This window comes from Acomys russatus, chromosome X, assembly GCF_903995435.1.
Source record: "Acomys russatus chromosome X, mAcoRus1.1, whole genome shotgun sequence".
Taxonomy (NCBI): domain Eukaryota; kingdom Metazoa; phylum Chordata; class Mammalia; order Rodentia; family Muridae; genus Acomys; species Acomys russatus.
In genome coordinates, this window is record NC_067169.1 from 122,161,076 (window position 1) to 122,181,667 (window position 20,592).

Genomic DNA, 20,592 nt, shown 5'->3' on the forward strand with positions numbered 1-20,592 from the left:
CCAGAACCATAAAGGCAAATCACATATTATTATATAAATTTCTTTTTTTTTTAAATTAATTTATTCTTGTTACATCTCAATGTTTATCCCATCCCTTGTATTCTCCCATTCCTCCCCCCCCCCCATTTTCCCATTATTCCCCTCCCCTATGACTGTTCCTGAGGGGGATCACCTCCCCCTATATATGCTCATAGGGTATCAAGTCTCTTCTTGGCTACTTGCTGTCCTTCCTCTGAGTGCCACCAGGTCTCCCCCTCCAGGGGACATGGTCAAATGTGAGGCACCAGAGTACGTGAGAAAGTCGTATCACACTCTCCACTCAACTGTGGAGAATATTCTGACCATTGGCTAGATCTGGGAAGGGGTTTAAAGTTTACCTCCTGTATTGTCCTTGGCTGGTGCCTTAGTTTGAGCGGGACCCCTGGGCCCAAATCTGCCTATCATATTGTTCTACTTGTAGATTTCTAGGACCCTCTGGATCCTTTTATTTTGCTGTTCTCCCATGCGTCTCTCATTTAGAGTCCCAATAGGATGCCTTCCCCTCTGTCCCAGTTTCCTGGTAAGTGAAGGCTTTCGTGGGACATGCCCCTTGGGCTAGTATGCAGATATAAGTGAGTATATACCATTTGATTCTTTCTGCTTCTGGGTTAACTCACTCATTATGATCATTTCTAGCTCAATCCATTTATCCACAAATTTCGGGAATTCCTTGTTTTTAATAGCTGAGTATCTGAGCTTCAACTTTTTACATGTGTTCAACCATTTCATTTTTTACCTTCTGGAACATGATCTCCAAATCTAGAATTCTCCTGGCATACATAACATTATTAGACAAGTTGTCAGGCAATCGAGACTGCTGGGTGTGATACTCCTGAAAGCAAGAGTGCCACAGAAGCAATAAGCCTACAAATACGGGTATATTATCTACTTCAAATCCTCGCAGAAAGTTGGACTACCCAAAAATATGTATTTCTGTAAAAAACAGGTTTACAAAAATAGAGTTGTCTTCCACTAACTCAAATAAGCATTGTGGATGATGTTTGGGATTTTGCTGCTGTTTAAATGGAAGAAATCCTTCAAGCTCCAACAACTAAGTTAGCAGGGAAGATGCAAGACACCGGGAGAACAAGGTCCTCTAAGTACACATGATCAAAGCTCATATGAACTCATAATGATTGAGGCAGCAAGCACAAGTCCACACCAGGTCTTCTGCAAATACACTACAGTTTCTAGTTGAGTGTTTTTATGGGTCTCCTGGGTGTGTGAATGAGCGGAACACCGTCTATTATCCCTCCTCTTGAGGTGTTTTTCTTTCTGTTGGGTTGCCTTGTTCAACTTTGACATGATTGGTTTTGCTTTATCTTATTATATTTTACTTTGTGAAAAACATTTTTAAATATAAATATTTTTGAAAGAAAAAAGTGACTAGGCTTGAAAAGACTGAAAATTCATTCACATACAATGAGAATGCCAATAAGAATATCTTAGAGATAACCATAAACAAAAGAACTGAAAATTTCAATAAAGTTAAGCATTGAAAGGCTTTTTGGATGTGCAAAATCATTTTGACTTTTAAAATATATTTCAGACTTTATGTGCTTTGTACTAAATTTTATTCAAACTTTAAAATTCCGCTTTTAAAAATTATTAAATGTTATATTTGGTGATTGGCAGACTATTACATATAGTTTTACTAATGATTTTGAATGTAATTTTTATTTTGTTTTTAATTCTAAATAAAATTGAAATTTAAACTAAAAAAGAAGACAAAAAGCACAGAGATATCCTTCATCTGTCCAGTTTAAAAGAAATGACATAGCAGCTCAAAGCATTTGAAAATCCAGTCCACTAACTGTTTCTAATCATACCTTGAATAAACTCTTCCCTGATATACATTATTGCCTTCATGTTTGAAATTTCTATAAATTTAACAGTCTTGTTCTTTCCTTCCCCCAACATCCCATTCATGACCCTGCCTAAGAATGGTAAGATCCTACAATTGTTGCCTGAACTGGCACATTTTTGAGAGATGCCCAAAGTTTTATAAGTAATTAGGACAACAGGTATAAACTGAGACTCTGCCTGCCTATAAACTAGAACTAGACTACTATATTAAGCCACAATATTGAAATTCTTCAACCTCAATAAAAGGGGTGAACTAGATAAAACTAGCAAAGCAGAATCAGCCAATAGCACAAAAGTTCAAAAAGGAACTGGGTTAGAGGAAAGAACTTTTTATTGAAATTCAGCTTTATCTAATCTTGGATTGATGTTCAAATAAAGATATATTGCCTGCTTAATCTAAAACTCTCAAATTGAGGAATTAACATAAAGATGGTGTCAGATGGCAATTGGAGGAGGTGTTACAAAAACACCCTAGAAGGACAGCACTATAAATGACTGCTCAGGAAGGGGAAGGTAGTATAATGTGCAACAAAACACCTAAGACAATCGTCAATATCTGATGCTGACAACATTAGACTCATTCCAAAGACTTCATACAATATAATTCTCAAATAGAGATTAGCAAAGATGTGTTGTTCAAATTACAATATTTTGGGGGTGGAAGTGGAGAAATTAAAAACAGGTTTGAAAAGGGACTTACTTAAAGTCACATACTATAGAAGAAAAAGAATTACCAAAAATGTAATTGGTAGTAGACTGGATAAAAGGGAAAGATTCAGTGGATTTTGTGAGAAAGCTAAGCATGAGAGAATGCAGAAAGTGAGGGAGGAACCATTTCCAATATACTAATAAATGAACTGTTCTGGAAGTGTTGAAATACAACCATAATGAGCTGCAAAGTCAGTAAATTAAAACAGAGCCAAGCGATCAGCACAGTGCAGACTCAAAGAATACCATAAGGACTTATCAATTTGGGTTACATCAGAGTTCTTAAAGGTAACAAGAGATGTCAAAAAAAGAAGGAAAATGTGTCTGGAAATGCTAAAAGGGGTGTGGGTGGGGACTATTATTTCTGGGTTCTATACCTGATATAGCTAGGTTAGCATAAAGCTAATTCTACACAAGTACAGTAAGACTTCTGTACTCAAGAGCCTTTCTAACCCTAGCTTTTCTTATGGCCAGCTTCCCCACAGCCTTTGGTCTCATTGAACTGTACAGTGAAAAGAAATTCTTTGGTCATCTTACCATAAACAAATAGTAATCCTCCTCTCCCTGATCATTTTTTATTTTTTCTTCTTCACAGCACTGAGAAAATGTTCTTTCACAACAACACGTTGGAAATTCCATTATGGTAGGGACTTTTTTTTTCTACTTATTGCTATTTCTTCAGCATCTGAAACTCTACCTAACATAAAGTATGCTCTCTATGCACAATTAAAAGTAAATGACTAAATAAATCCTCTCAAAATGGCTTCTAAAATTACATCTTCCTGTAGTTGAAAGTAAAGCTCTTATGAATATGTAAGTACTGGCAAATGCATGCATAAGCTTTAAAATGGCTAATAAGTTAGAAAAATTACACAGAACAAGCTACATGGAAGGAGATAGTAACACATGTACGGTAATACAGTCTTATAAGATTTGGAAGGAGAGTGGAGATGTGAAAGAAATCGATTCAATTGATAAAATAATTCCATTGTCAAGTATATATATTAACATTTAAGTAACCACTCATGTATGTAGTTGAAAAGATATAAAATACAAACAAAAATAGAAATAAACAAGGTTTCAATTCTATGAAAATAAGGAAAGACAGAATAAAACATAGAAGAGATTAGGATAAAGCACAGAAGACATAAAATAAAATAAAATAAAATAAAATAAAATAAAATAAAATAAAATAAATGACTAAAATGATACAGCTGCATGTAAAGAAATTCAAAAATAATGCATACAACACACACAAGATGTACTATGTAATAAACAGTTTTGTCTTTGCAATAAAGTATTAGCCCATTTTTTTAAAAGGAGAATCTGAAGTGGAAAATAAAAGTCCTTTGAGAGCCATTACATCAAAGACATTCCTGGATTATCCAATTGAAAATAATAGAGCTTTGGCTTTCTGGGGTCTTTCGTGGTTCAATATGAATTTTAGGATTTTTTTTTCTATTTCTGTGAGGAATTTCTGGAACTTTGATCAGGATTTCATTGAATCTGTAGAATGATTTAGGTATGATTGTCATCTTCACAATATTAATTCTGTTAATCCATGAGTATGGGAGATATTTTCATTTTTTTAAAGTGTTCAATCTTTTTGTTTAGGATGAGCCTCCTGACAAGTTATCAGACAGAGGTTATCTGATCTCACATGGTCAGCACTAAACATACACATACACACAAACCCACACACACAGAGAAAAAACACTATATAGATTCAGTAGGTTATGTGCATGTGTGTGTATGTGTACATGGTATGTGTGTGTGTACAATTAAAAAAACAAGTCATGAATTTAAAAGGAATGAGGGAACATGAGAGGAGCTGACAGGGGAGAGATGAGATGGAAATTATATAAATATAGTATTCATGTATGAAAATTATGAAAAATAAATTAAAAATTAAAAATCCATATAATTTCTTATTTTTCTTTTTCATAACACTAACAAAATACATTTCCATTCTATATGTATTAACAGTAGGTAACCAAAATGGCTAAGTCAGAAAGTGAATTGTATGGGAAAATCAACAAACACATAAATTCTCAATAAATAAAGGCCCAATCAAGTTTATAATTGATAGTTAAAAATTAAAATTCAATGAATAAGTATGAACTAATGAATATACATAGACTTGTCTAAAATATCAGGAAAAATGAGATATTAAAAAGATACCTAGCTTTGATTCAAAATGATAAATATTTATATCTGAAATCTTGTTTCAGATTTCTAAAGTGGTACTTAGGGTGAAATTGATACAGAAAATTTAAAGACAATTGTGAAAAAAAAAACAACAACATTCGAAAGTGCCTTAAAATGCCAGAAGAACTACAGAACACACCCAAAGAAAGTAAAGAAACAGGACAACCCATACAGAAGCAAAATTAAATAGGAAAAAACAAAGAAACAGTACAAGTAGTGCAGACAGACAGACAAGCAGAAAAAGGTGCCTTCAAAAACACTACCAGTCTCAAAACTTTTGACAAATTTACTGAAGAAAAACAAACAAATGTGAAAAGATGGCATCAAAAATGAAAGAAAGCAGGCAGTAAGGAATTAAAATTGGTCTTGGTTTAATCATTGTGCACCATTATAATATGTATGTGCTGAATTATCACAGTGTAACTCATATATACATTAAATAATAATTAAATAAAATGTAGAGGCAGCAAAGTCATTTAAGAGCTTTTTTCAATTAGACATGCTAAAATGGTGGTGGGCTGGACAAGAGTAGTAGTACCTTTTAAAATTAAGAATCAACACCAAATTTTCATCATTTTTTGAACTTAGAAACACTCTTAGAAATGATCAGTTAACTCAATGTGCACATACACAGGTCACACACACACACACAAAAAACCCAATACTCAATTTTAGGCAGAATTCTGTCAGTAACTAAAATAAGGACATTTTGCCCAGTGTCTGATAGGAAAGATGTTTTCTTCAAGATTGCCAAATACAAATAGTCAAAACACTATGAGTGCAACATCTATATAAATCCTTATTGTATCAGGATTCTTCTTGCTGTATGTAGTTTATTATATATATGTGTGTGTGTGTGTGTGTGTGTGTGTGTGTGTGTGTGTGTGTGTGTGTAATAATATAAATGTATTTGTAACAAAAAGAATTAAATGAAAATATAAATTTAAAAAGCATTTTCACCCTCTCTTCCAGCCAATGTGATCTTTGTGTGTGTGAATACAAGTACTTTTTAAAAAATAAACCATTTTTCCTCGAAAAAAAAAAAACAATACTCAATAGAAAAGTGGCACAAGGGTGGGGAAACTGTTACTGGGATGTACTGTATGAGAGAAGACTCTATTTTCAATAATTAATCAATTAATTAAAAAAGAAAAGTGGCAAAGCTGGGATGGCAAATGGCTCAAAGAAAAAAGTCACTTGCCTTAAAGCATAATAACTTAACCTTGTTTTGGCTCCTGTATTGTCCTTGGCTGGTGCCTTAGTTTGAGCGGGACCCCTGGGCCCAAATCTGCCTATCATAATAGCCAGAACATGGAAACAGCCTAAGTGTCCCTCAGTAGAAGAGTGGATAAAGAAACTGTGGTACATATACACTATGGAATACTACTCAGCTATTAAAAACAAGGAATTCCCGAAATTTGTGGATAAATGGATTGAGCTAGAAATGATCATAATGAGTGAGTTAACCCAGAAGCAGAAAGACTCAAATGGTATATACTCACTTATATCTGCATACTAGCCCAAGGGGCATGTCCCACGAAAGCCTTCACTTACCAGGAAACTGGGACAGAGGGGAAGGCATCCTATTGGGACTCTAGATGAGAGAAGCATGGGAGAATAGCAAAATAAAAGGATCCAGAGGGTCCTAGAAACCTACAAGTAGAACAATATGATAGGCAGATTTGGGCCCAGGGGTCCCACTCAAACTAAGGCACCAGCCAAGGGCAATACAGGAGGTAAACTTTAAACCCCTACCCAGATCTAGCCAATGGTGAGAATATTCTCCACAGTTGAGTGGAGAGTGGGATATGACTTTCTCACGTACTCTGGTGCCTCACATTTGACCATGTCCCCTGGAGGGGGAGACCTGGTGGCACTCAGAGGAAGGACAGCAGGTAGCCAAGAAGAGACTTGATACCCTATGAGAATATACAGGGGGAGGTAATCCCCCTCAGGAACAGTCATAGGGGAGCGGAATAATGGGAAAATAGGAAGGAGGGAAGAATGGGAGGGTACAAGGGATGGGATAACCATTGAGATGTAACAAGAATAAATTAATAATAATAAAAAAAACAACCTTGATCTCTGGAACCCACAAGGTAGAAGGAGAAAACTGACCCCAGCTGTCCTCTGACTTCCACATGTGTGCATACACACATGGATATATGTAATAAGTTTTTTTAAGTGACAACACAAGGAAATAAGGTATTTATGAAATTTGATTATAGGGGTAGTAGCACAGTTTGAAACATGTTTAACCTCTATATGAATCAGAAAAATGTGAATATAAGTAGGTGTTATTTCGCATACACAAATGCATTAAATGTAAAATATGACAATTTAAAACATTAATAAATGTATTATTTTATTACTATTTCATATCCATTAAAGTATCAAAAATAAATCATGACAATTTAAAACATTAATGACATTTATAGAAATGGAGCCATTATAAACAGATAATGGAACTGCAAATTGGCACGTCACAAAAGTATTTGATCTGAAAGCTGTAAAATGTGTATATCATATGAATCACAGAGTTTAAGCATAAGCACATACCATACAGAAACTAAAACATTCTCATTGGAGGGTTGTACATTTTTATTGTATCATTATGTGTATTATTTAAAAATAAGAAGCAGGGGCTGCAGAGATGGCTCGGGCATCAAAGGCTAGGTTCACAAGCAAAATTATAAAAAGCAAGAGGCAGCTTAAGTGTATACAAACATGAGAACCAATGAACATATGAATTGATCGTGACCTTATTAGAATTAAATGTATCAAAAAGACCAGTTCTCAATGTTTGGTACAAGGGGCTTTTTATCTGTATCTATAATGGTTATTTTTAAAAACAGGATTTATTTTAAGAGTATTCCCATTAATTTACTTAATCAGCTTTTAAAGTTAGGCTCTATAAGTCTATTTTTTAATAGATTTTTTTCTGCAGATAGTAACTGTTTGCCCTTTAAGTATCCCAGGACCTCTGACCGAAAGCAATCAGATTTTGACCTAACTATTCTAGAAATGCAATCAATAACTCCCTTGCAAATTGAGACCTTGCATATCCTATAAGAATGGCGGCCTCTGAATTGACAAATAAATTCTGTTGTTTTCTGAGGCATTGAAATCAAATCTTCCAGAAAATAAGCCTAAGTTTGCCTCCTGGGAAAGGGACTTGACAGTTTTTCCTACATGGAGTTTCAACTCTTCAACAATGCCATGTCAAAGCAAGCACCAGAAAATTCTTGCTAAGCTCATGCCTATTAAGCAAAATGTGGGGTTCAGCATCCACCACAATTGAATTACATTGAAAATCTTGTCACTTTGCCAATTTGGAGGCCCTTCTGCCCATTCCTTCTTCTGCATCATTCTTCATTTGGAGAAGCTAGTCCACAGTGATGCATGGCTCCTGAAATGGTCTTCCAAGCATTTGCATGTGGCCTGGCTGTGCATGTTACATAAATCACAGGAGAGAACTGATCACCGACTCCAAGGAAGAAATTCACAAATATAGACCCCTTTATTAATTGCATCTGAAAAAATGCCACTGGAATGGGTTCGTCCATTGTATACTTTGGACTGCAGTAAGGAAGGGCCTGAAGTGGATATACCCTCTTTTTCAATGTTAGGGAGAAGCAGATTTTAAGTCTACCACTACCAGTAAAGTCACCCTTCCCTGAAGTATTATTTTCCTTTTAATGACCAGTTTTTTCTGTGTGGTTTAGATGTTTTGGTAACTTTGCACAATTTCCATAAGCATCTGGCAGAGCAGAATATGTGTTATCTGAATTTATTATCAAGAATTATGACTGTAATGTCTAATATGGATCCTCAATTTTCAAGCTTCTGGGTTTTTTCCCAGTAAGCTAGGTGCGCATTGTATTTCCCAGGACATTTCTCAGTTGAAGATTTCCAGCTGTCACTTGTTACTTTAGTAGGTCTTAAACTGTCCTTTGGGAAAAGGTAAAACATACCTAGAACAAATTTCCAAACTTTTCTCACCTTCCACAGTACACCCTGTAATTCAAAGGCTCTTCACAATAATAATTGGGGAAGAAGATACTATCATTTTGAGAGATGGGGAGGCCATGTGGAAAAAGTTGGAGGAAGGGATTGAGAGGGGCTGAAGGGAAGAAAGAGAATGGAACAGTGATATAACTATATTTTAATTAAAATATATAAAATAAAAATTAAGAAAAAGGCAGTTAACACAACAAAAATAATAATAACAACAATTTTAAACAAAACATCTTGGGATACCCTGGGAAATGTTTCTATCCGCCACCAGCTGTTTTCTATTGTTAAGGGATGGACAGCCCTGATTTGAAAGTTCATGCTCACTAAATCTTTTGTACCCATTCTGTCATTGCCACCTCTATGCCACCTCTCTGTATATTTGATCAAGAGAATGGCCTGATCACCCCTAATAGTAGATAGTTACAGATAGTGGCCTCAATTCACTCAAATCTGGACAAGGTCTTTTGGTGGCTTGTGGTGTTGATATTACTACTGAGGAGCCATGCGTTATCTCATTCCATTTATTGCAGGGTTATGATGACCTGTTCAATCATGATATCTGTAAAGTCTCACTTACATCCAGTTTTACATTCATTTCTGTTGCACACTACCAAGAACACAGAGAGGAAACCTTTAAAAAAACAACAGCAATATGGTTTTCACTCAGTTGAACTACAGCCTTCAGAAAGGACATTGCATTTGTTTGACCTAAGTGTTCCCTCCTGATCAGTAAAGATCCATTCATTATATTGCTTTAACTTAACCCTATTGAAGAAATGTAAATAAACAAGTTGAAAGAACCAGATTTCCAAAGAAAAACAAACAATAAGCCCGGTGTGCTTCACTGATGTCTCTGCATGCACATACCTGTTTGGTGTGTCTATCTAGAGGCTCTTTTTTATTATTAATTTATTCTTGTTACATCTCAATGTTTATCCCATCCCTTGTATCCTCCCATTCTTCCCTCCTTCCCATTTTCCCATTATTCCCCTCCCCTATGACTGTTCCTGAGGGGGATTTCCTCCCCCTGTGTATGCTCATAGGGTATCAAGTCTCTTCTTGGTTACCTGCTGTCCTTCCTCTGAGTGCCACCAGGTCTCCCCCTCCAGGGGACATGGTCAAATGTGAGGCACCAGAGTACGTGAGAAAGTCGTATCACACTCTCCACTCAACTGTGGAGAATATTCTGACCATTGGCTAGATCTGGGAAAGGGTTTAAAGTTTACCTCCTGTATTGTCCTTGGCTGGTGCCTTAGTTTGAGCGGGATCCCTGGGCCCAAATCTGCCTATCATAATGTTCTACTTGTAGCTTTCTAGGACCCTCTGGATCCTTTTATTTTGCTGTTCTCCCATGCGTCTCTCATTTAGGCTAGTGCATCAGCAGGAGTGCTCTATGTGTGTCTGCTGTATATGTATACATTGGTCTGAATGGATTTGTGGATGATGATGAATAAATGGCTATGAACAAATGTGCTGTGTGTGTTTTAAGAGAAAACACACTAGGAAGTGATGAGGGATAGGGCTATGACCAAGATGTGAAGTGAATAATAAATTATATATATATATATATATATATATATATGAATATTTAGCATAGAAGGAATTTAATACGCATGTTTAAATAAAAAAATAAAGCATTCTATATACACATATGATATATGAGCTATAGTATTATTGTAATGAAACATTATATTTTAAGTGTATGCACGTATATATATATAATTTATCTAAATTGAAAGTCAATTATTTAATCAATAACTTTTTTAAATATCCAAAAAAGAAAAAATTGTGTTAAATTTTCATTTTAAAGTTAAAAGTTTCTTAGAGCTGAGAGATAGTTTAGTAAAGTAATTGTGTAGTGGGGCATGAGTCCAAATCTCAGCACCCACATAATGGCCTGCGCATGCCACACTAAAAACAGACATATAGAAGATATCAAAAGGTGGATGAAGAACATTGATTTAAACATACTTTCCAAAATATTAAGATTTTCATTTCCTGCCTGATCCTGTCATTTAATCTTAAGTGGAAGAACAAGGGCTATTATGAGTTCAAGGTCAGTCTGATCTACATGGTGAGTTCCTGTGCAGCCAGGGAAAAATAGATGTATGTAGTCTCAAAACCAACACAAAAATTGATTCTCAATATAAAGCCATTCAACAAATTTTACTGAACATCTACTAAATCCCAAACACAAGGTAGAAAATGGCTTTGTTTTTTTCTCTATGAAAACCATATAATCCCATATCTGATTTTTAAACCCTCATCAGATTGTGTGCTTGTACACCAAAATAGAATGATGAGATGGCAGGCAATCTTTGTAGGCAGCTTTTCTGGACTGGTTGCTTGAGCCTGTGCTGTAGATCTACCTCTGTTCACATCTATAAAAGGACCAACACATAAAAGTGACTTAAATCCAAGCTCTGAAATATTTGGTCCATCCATGTCCTCAGTGCATGGAGACCAATTGTAATGGGCAGCCTTCTTGAATGGCGTTACTGGTTACTTGACCAATAATAGTAACCATCACACAGCTCACTTTGGGCAAATAGAAAGTGTGAAGAGACAGATAATTGCAGATACAGAACTAAGCCAATGTTTAAAGATATGGAAGAAGAGACAGGTACTCCTGTGTGGCTAAGTACAGTTTGTTAATACAGGTGAAGAGAACATGAAAAAGGCAAATTTGTCCACAAAAGTCTAATAAGGCATTCATGGGACAAGATATCTGTTTAGAACATAGACTGAAGTTCTGCTTGGAAAACGAAAATGTCTTTTCTTTCACCTATGGAATAATGTAATGGAACTTTTGTTTTCTTTGTAAACTCAGGTATGTTATGTAAATATGTTTTTGTTTTAATCCCAAGTGTGGGATCGTAGTTTGGGCTTTAGTTTGTCCACAACTTATACCTGTCTTCTGCAGGACATGGTCTGTCAGCTGGTAACAGCCTGCCTCCTGCTGCACAGAGAGAGGTAGGTGGGGGAGTGTTCTAGGAATCTAAGAGAGAACAAACTTAGAAGTGACCTGTAGCAGTTTGGAGAGACCAGAGACAGAGGTGGCTGACTAGAGAAACATTTTCAACACAGCAGCTTGGAGGAGGCTGCTTGCCGCATTTGCTGTTGACAAAGACTAGTATTGTCCCCAAAAGAACCCAATTGACCCTAAACAGCCAGGAGAAGTAAAGGGATCTGTGCCCCCTCTCCTCACTAACATTCTTTCTCATACCCAAGGTTAAGGGGTTGGTAGAAGGGGGTGGAGGCATCAATACGCCAAATAAAATAGAGTTTAAAAAAGAGCATCAAGAGAATCATATTTCACATTTCCCTATACTTACCATGTCAGTGTCTGACACAGGGCCAAAACTAGTCACATAGATGTCGGTCTTCACTTCAGTCACTGCATCTGAGTGAAATAAAGTAGAAAAATAGAGTGTCATGAAACAGTGTTTCCTTAGGTCAGAGAGTGCAATGTAGCTGTACTCTGAACTGTAACCAGCTTGCTATTTCTAAGAAGGGACATGTAATGTTGTCACATATCCTGAGCACTGGGACTAATGTGTCATTCATGTTTTATCCGTGTATCCTCAGTGTATAGAGTAGGGTTCTATTACTTGGAAGTTACTCACTTAATACGTCTTTTTCAGATTCATGGATAAACCTCATTATATATTTGCCAATTTAAAAATGACAAATTGTCTATGATGCCATAGAAATATATCTTAGATTAGTAATTTATAAACAGCATGGTTCATTATTCTGAAGGCTAGGAAGTACAACATCAAAGTTCCGATAGATTTCTTTGATTCCTGGTGAGAGTCCATTCTTCATAGATGATCCTCTGTATCCATACATAATAGAAGGAATTAGAGAGCATACTCAAAATCTGTTTTGTAGAATAACTTTTCCCACTAAAGGCTATTCAACTCCTACCCCACTATTCAACTCCAAAAGGCCATATATTCTGATTTTACCCCATTGGTGATTAAATGTCAATACACAGACTTTAGAGAAACACAAACATTCAGAACATAACAGATGACCAGAAAGTGATGCTATACATTTACTGAGTTACTCTTCTACATAGATCAGTTATGTTCATGTTATTGAAAGCCAGCCAGGAGGATCCAAGATGGCGGCGAGAGGTGTGGACCGTGTTTGGAGGCTCCAGTGAACAATTCAGGGAATTGCACGGATTTCTGAGCCAGGAAAACCGACGTCCCCACACCACGACAGCGGGAGTGCCCAACGGTTCGGACGGACCAGGGTGCGGAGGACCTGTGTGCCCCAGCACGCAAGAGGAGCGTGGATTTTCTCGGATCGGAGTGCTGGCGGCGGGGGCAGCAGCAGCAGTGGCACCAGCGGCGGTGGCTGAGGTTTGCAGCTTGTAGCCTTCCGGTGGAGGCGACTGGTGTGGTGGCAGGTGGGAGTTGCTATGGGAGAGGGGACTCTGGAAAGGATTTGAGTCACGTGGGGCCTTGGGACCCAGACGGGACTCGGCGAACAGTTCGGCCCCAGAGTCCCGGGTTCTGGCCCAGCCCAGCAAGCAATTCTGCCCGAGGAACTAGCTCAGCATGACCACAGCTCCCCTGCTGTGGCGCAGGCTTGGCGGGGCGCTCAGTTCCACCCTGGGCACCACCTCAGCTCAGCGGCAGTTCTCCTGCTGTGACACAGGCTTAGCAGAGGGCTCAGTTCCACCCTAGGCACTACCTCAGCTCAGTGGCAGCTCCCCTGCGGTGACACAGTCTGGGCGGAGCTCTCAGTTCCACCACCTGCACTAATTCAGCACAGCCGCAGTTCTCCTGCTGTGATGCAGGCTGGGCGGAGCGCTCAGCTCCACCGGAGGCCCTACCTCGGCGCACCCGCAGTTCTCTTGCTGTGACGCAGGCTGGGCGGAGCGCTCACTTCCACAGGCTCTAAGACTCTGGTTGGACACAGTGTGCAGTTTGAATCCACAATTCCTGGCTGAGATTGGTGGACAGTTCAGGCCCTGAGTCAATAACTGACCACAGCACGCACTTTTGACCAAAAGCCACTAGCTGAGCTTGGTGCGTAGTCTCAGCCCAAAAATTCTGGCTGGACCCTGTGTGCATTTTGTGCCCAGAATCCCTAGCTGAGCTCGGCAGATGGTTCAGGCCCTGAGAATCTAGCTGAGTTCGGCCCATAGTTTGGGCCCAGAGTTCCTGGCTGGACTTGGCAGGGGACACAGAAGGCTGTGGATACCTTGGCCTGACCCAACGCTCATTCAGAGACCCAGAACGATTGCAGGACCCACAGCACAGGGGAGCTGAAGATCACTAGCTATGAGAGTCCAAAACAACAGGGCTAACCTCCTAACATCCACACCAGTGAAGCATTAGAGCTCCCAGGCTAGGGAAATCTTGAGAAAACAAGTGAATCTAGCATCAGACGCCCTCCATCCAAATCTGGAAGCTACCCAACAAAAACAAAGATGGCAAGATGTCTTACGGACAGCGAAAAAGCATACGCAAAAAAAAACCCAAAACAACATGGCGTCTCCAGTTTCCAGCTATCCCAAAGAAAACAACCCAGAGAACTCAAATACAACGGAAATACAAAAAAATGACCTCAAATCCTTAGTAATGAGGATGGTAATGGAGGAAACAAATAAAATTCGTAATCAAATGCAGAAAAACAGGTGAGAGACATAAAAGAAGCACATAGAGTGGAACTGGAAAAATTGCAGGAAAATGCAAACAGCCAGATGAAAGAAATAAATAAAACGGTTCAAGCTCTGAAGACCTATAAAGAGGCAATGGAAGAAACTCAGGAATATACAAACAATTAGATGAAAGAAGTCAAAAAATCAGTTCAAGATCTGAAAATGAAAATGGATTCAATGATAAACACACAGACAGAAGAAAAACGAGAACGTGAGACCTCAGAGAAGAAGGCGAGCAACACAGAGGTGAGCTTTTCTAACAGAATCCAAGAGATGGAAGAACGAATCTCAGGGCTAGAAGATACAATCACAGATATTGAATCAACCATTAAAGAAAATGCCAAATCTGGAAAACTCCTGACACAAAACATCCAAGAAATTAAGGACACCATGAAAAGAAGAAATCTGAGGATAATAGGCATTGAAGAAAGAGAAGACATCAGACTCCAGGGCCCAGAAACTATTCTCAACAAAATCATAGAAGAAAATTTCCCCAATCTAAAGAAAGAGATGCCTATAAACATACAAGAGGCCTACAGAACACCAAATAGAATTGACCAGAAAAGAAAATCTGCCCGCCACATAATAATCAAAACACAAAACATGCAGAACAAAGAAAAAATATTAAAAGCTGCAAGGGAAAAGGGCCAAATAACATTTAATGGTAAACCTATCAGAATTACACCCGACTTCTCAGCAGAGACCATAAAAGCCAGAAGGGCCTGGACAGAGATCCTGCAAACCCTAAGAGACCACAGATGCCAGGCCAGACTACTTTACCCAGCAAAATTATCAATAACCATTGATGGAGAAAACAAAATATTCCATGACAAAAACAAATTCAAACAGTACCTATCCACAAACCCAGCTTTACAGAAGGTACTAGAAGGAAAACTCCATCCCAAAGGGTCAAGCTACAACCAAAACTACCCAGGAAATAGATAACTATCCCATGGCAAAAACACAACTACACAAACGCTCGACTGGAAACAACATCAAAATTAAGACTCTTAACAGTCACTGGTCATTAATATCTCTCAACATCAATGGCCTCAATTCTCCAATAAAAAGACACAGACTAACTGAATGGGTACATAAACAAGATCCAACATTCTTCTGCATCCAAGAAACACATCTCACCCATAATGAAAGGCATTACCTCAGGGTAAAAGGTTGGAAAAAAATATTCCAAGCAAATGGTCACAAGAAGCAAGCAGGTGTAGCCATTTTAGTATCGAACAAAATAGACTTTCAACCAAAATTAATCAAAAGGGATGAGGAAGGACACTTCATACTCATCAAAGGTAAAGTCAACCAAGATGACATCACAATTCTGAACATCTATGGTCCCAATACAAGGGCACCCACATTTGTAAAATATCTTCTAAAAAAGCTTAAACCACACATCGATCCCCACACAATAATAGTGGAAGATTTCAACAGTCCAGTCTCACTGAAACAGAAACTAAACTGAGAAATAACATCATTAACCAATGCCATGAATCAAATGGATCTAACAGATATCTACAGAACCTTTCACCCAAACAAGAAAAAATACATCTTCTTCTCTGCACCCCATGGAACCTTCCCCAAAATTGATCACATCGTAGGTCAAAAAGCAAGCCTCAACAGATACAAGAGGATTGAAATAATACCTTGTATCCTATCAGATCACCATGCTCTTAGGCTGCAATTCAACAACAACAGAAATAACAAAAAGCCTACACGTACGTGGAAATTAAACAACTCTCTGCTAAATGACACCTGGGTCAGGGAAGAAATAAAGAAAGAAATCAAGGAGTTTCTGAAATTCAATGAAAATGAAGGAACAACATACCCAAATTTGCGGGATACATTGAAAGCAGTGCTAAGAGGAAAATTCATAGCACTAAGTGCCTTTAAAAAGAAATTGGAAACATGGCACATGAGCATCTTAACGAGACAACTGGAAGCCCTAGGAAAAAAAGAAGCAGAAACACCCAAGAGGAGTAGACGCCTGGAAATAATCAAACTCAGGGCTGAAATTAACAAATTAGAGACTAAGAAAACAGTCCAAAGAATCAACAAAACCAAGAGCTGGTTCTTTGAGAAAATCAACAAGATAGACAGACCGTTAGCCAAACTAACTAAAAGGCATAGAGACAGTATTGAAATCAACAAAATCAGAAATGAAAAGGGAGACATAACAACAGACACTGAAGAAATACAAAGAATCATAAGATCCTACTTCAAAGGCATATATACCACAAAATTTGAAAATCTAAGGGAAATGGACGATTTTCTTGATCAAGTTCACTTGCCAAAGTTGAGTAAAGAACAGATGAACAAGCTAAATAGTCCCATTTCACCTACAGAAATAGAAGCAATCATCGATGCTTTCAGTACAGAATTCGACTAGACCTTCAAGGGTGAGCTAATACCGATACACTTCAAGCTTCTGCAAAAGATAGAAATGGATGGAAAATTACCAAATTCATTCTATGAGGACATAGTCTCATTGATACCTAAACTTCACAAAGACTCAACAAAGAAAGAAAATTTCAGACCAATTTCTCTTATGAACATCGATGCAAAAATACTAAATAAAATACTTGCAAAATGAATACAAGAACACATCAAAGATATCATTCATCATGACCAAGTAGGCTTTATTCCAGGCATGCAGGGATGGTTTAATATACGGAAATCCATCAATGTAATCCACCATATAAACAAACTGAAAACAAAAAACCACATGATCATCTCTTTAGATGCAGAGAAATCATTTGATAAAATTCAACACCATTCATGTTTAAAGTTTTAGAGAGATCGGGGATACAGGCACTTTCCTCAACATAATAAAGGCTATATACAGCAAGCCAATAGCCAAAATCAAAGTAAATGGTGAGATACTCAAGGAAATTCCTCTAAAATCGGGAACAAGGCAAGGCTGCTCACTCTCTCCATATCTCTTCAATATAGTACTCGAAGTTCTAGCTAGAGCAATAAGACAACAAAAGGAGATCAAGGGTATCCAAATGGGAAAGGAGGAAGTCAAATTATCCCTCTTTGCAGATGATATGATAGTGTACATAAGTGACCCTCAAAATTCCACCAGAGAACTCCTAAAGCTGATAAACACCTTCAGCAAATTAGCTGGATACAAAATTAACTCAAAAAAGTCTGTAGCCTTCCTATACACAAATGACAAGCTTGCAGAGGAAGAAATTAGGAAAGCCACACCCTTCACATTAGCCACAAACAATATAAAATATCTAGGAGTCACTCCAACTAAGCAAGTGAAGGACTTGTTTGAAAAAAAATTTCAAAACTCTGAAGAAAGAGATTGAAGATGACCTGAGAAGATAGAATGATCTTCCTTGCTCATGGATTGGGAGAATTAAGATAGTAAAAATGGCCATCCTACCAAAAGCAATCTACAGATTCAATGCAATCCCTATCAAAATACCTACACAATTTTTTAAAGACATTGAAAGTTCAATTCTGAACTTCATATGGAAAAACAAAAAACCCAGAATAGCTAAAACAATCTTGTACAATAAAAAGTGCTCCGGAGGAATCTCCATACCTGCTCTCAAACTGTACTATAAAGCAATAGTAATTAAAACGGCTTGGTCCTGGCACAGCAACAGGCTGGCTGATCAGTGGAATCGAATCGAAGACCCAGATATGAATCCACACACATATGGTCACTTGATTTTTGACAAAGAAGCCAAATCCATTCAATGGAAAAAGGATAGCATCTTCAACAAATGGTGCTGGTCTAACTGGAGGTCTATGTGTAAAAAAATGCAACTGGACCCATATTTGTCACCTTGCACAAAACTCAAATCCAAGTGGACTAAAGACCTCAACATAAAACCAGAGACACTACGTCATTTAGAGGAAAAAGTGGGGAAGAGCCTGGAAAATATTGGCACAGGAGACAACTTCCTGAACAGAACACCAACGGCCCAGGCCTTAATGTCAACCATTAATAAATGGGACCTCATGAGGCGGAGAAGCTTCTGTAAGGCATGAGACACTCTCAACAGAACGAAGCCACAGCCTACAGACTAGGAAAAGATCTTCACCAACCGTACATCTGACAAAGGTCTAATATCCAAAATATATAAAGAACTCAAGAAATTAAACACCACCAAACCAAATAACCCAATTGAGAAATGGGGCTTGGGAGTAACCAGAGAATTCTCAACAGAGGAATATCAAATGACTGAGAAACACTTAAAGAAATGCTCAACATCTCTAGTCATCAGAGAAATGCAAATCAAAACAACTCTGAGATTCCGTCTTACACCCATCAGAATGGCTAAGATCAAAAATTGAAGCGACACCACATGCTGGCGAGGATGTGGGGAGAGAGGAACACTCCTTCATTGCTGGTGGGAATGCAAACTAGTACAGCCACTTTGGAAATCTATCTGGTGCTATCTCAGAAAAATAGGAATAGGGCTTCCTCAAGACCCAGCTATTCCACTCCTTGGAATATAGCCAGAAGATGCTCCAGCATACAACAAGAAAATTTGCTCAACCATGTTTATAGCAGCCTTATTCATAATAGCCAGAACATGGAAACAGCCTAAGTGTCCCTCAGAAGAAGAATGGATAAAGAAACTGTGGTACATATATACTATGGAATACTACTCAGCTATTAAAAACAAGGAATTCCCGAAATTTGTGGATAAATGGATTGAGCTAGAAATGATCATAATGAGTGAGTTAACCCAGAAGCAGAAAGACTCAAATGGTATATACTCACTTATATCTGCATACTAGCCCAAGGGGCATGTCCCACGAAAGCCTTCACTTACCAGGAAACTGGGACAGAGGGGAAGACTTCCTATTGGAACTCTAAATGAGAGAAGCATGGGAGAATAGCAAAGTAGAAGGATCCAGAGTGTCCTAGAAACCTACAAGTAGAACATTATGATAGGCAGATTTGGGCCCAGGGGTCCTGCTCAAACTAAGGCACCAGCCAAGGACAATACAGGCGGTAAACTTTAAGCCCCTACCCAGATATAGCCAATGGTCAGAACATTCTCCACAGTGGAGTGGAGAGTGTGATATGACTTTCTCACGTACTCTGGTGCCTCACATTTGGCCATGTCCCCTGGAGGAGGAGACCTGGTGGCACTCAGAGGAAGGACAGCAGGTTGCCAAGAAGAGACTTGATACCCTATAAGAATATACAGGGGGAGGTAATCCCCCTCAGGAACAGTCATAGGGGAGGGGAATAATGGGAAAATGCGATGGAGGGAAGAATGGGAGGATACAAGGGATGGGATAAACATTGAGATGTAACAAGAATAAATTGATAAAAAAATTAAAAAATAATAAAATAAAAATAAATGTATAAAAAAAAGAAAGCCAACCAAACAGTCCATGGGAGCTTGTTTCCAACACAGAATAAAATCGTATAGCCTTCTGTAGCTCAATCAAACCCATTTCAGCCCACTAAAAACTCATAATTGCAGTAACTAAAGTCCCACTCCAGCCCAACATGGCTGACACATGTTGACATACTATAACACAGATAACATTTTCTAAACATCTATACAAGATTTGACATCTGAATATAATTAGGATGATTTTTTTAGTTTATATTAACATTTCCCTACTGCCATGGGTAAGCATAAAACACACTCTTTCATCTGTACACAGCAACAGTTTACGGCCCAAATGTTCTTGTGTCTTCATTTCTCACTTTTCCAAGCCATCTTTAAGACTTAATATAGTATTCCTCTCCTGAGGCACTGGCACTGGTGTGTTCCATGTATTCAAGGCTATTGCACTCATGCAAAATTATTCAATTTCCTGAAGAGTTTATAAGTATCATTTTTAATAATCAACACTACAATCACTTTAACAAAAGACACAATTTACTCCCAGGTTCAATCAACAAAAACATGACACTGAGAACAGAGCTATGTTTTAAATCGTTGGGCTCTCATTTTGAGCACAGTCTTCTCTTGAAGCTCTTTCTCTACTTACATGAACAGAGACAATACCTAACAATCAAAGATATGCTTCATGAAAATGTACCCTGAGAGAGTCATTGGATGGTGAAACAAAAA

The 20,592-nt window shown here is 38.0% G+C and overlaps 1 protein-coding gene across 2 annotated transcripts in view; it reads right to left on the bottom strand.

The window, feature by feature from the left end:
* The window catches only part of Gabra3 (gamma-aminobutyric acid type A receptor subunit alpha3), a 184,906-nt gene that overhangs the window by 65,070 nt on the left and 99,244 nt on the right, over positions 1 to 20,592 (bottom strand). For both annotated transcript variants that reach the window (XM_051141384.1, XM_051141386.1), the window contains exon 4: positions 12,174 to 12,241. In XM_051141384.1, the coding sequence (XP_050997341.1) occupies positions 12,174 to 12,241 (68 nt within the window). The remainder of the gene's footprint in view (positions 1 to 12,173; positions 12,242 to 20,592) is intronic.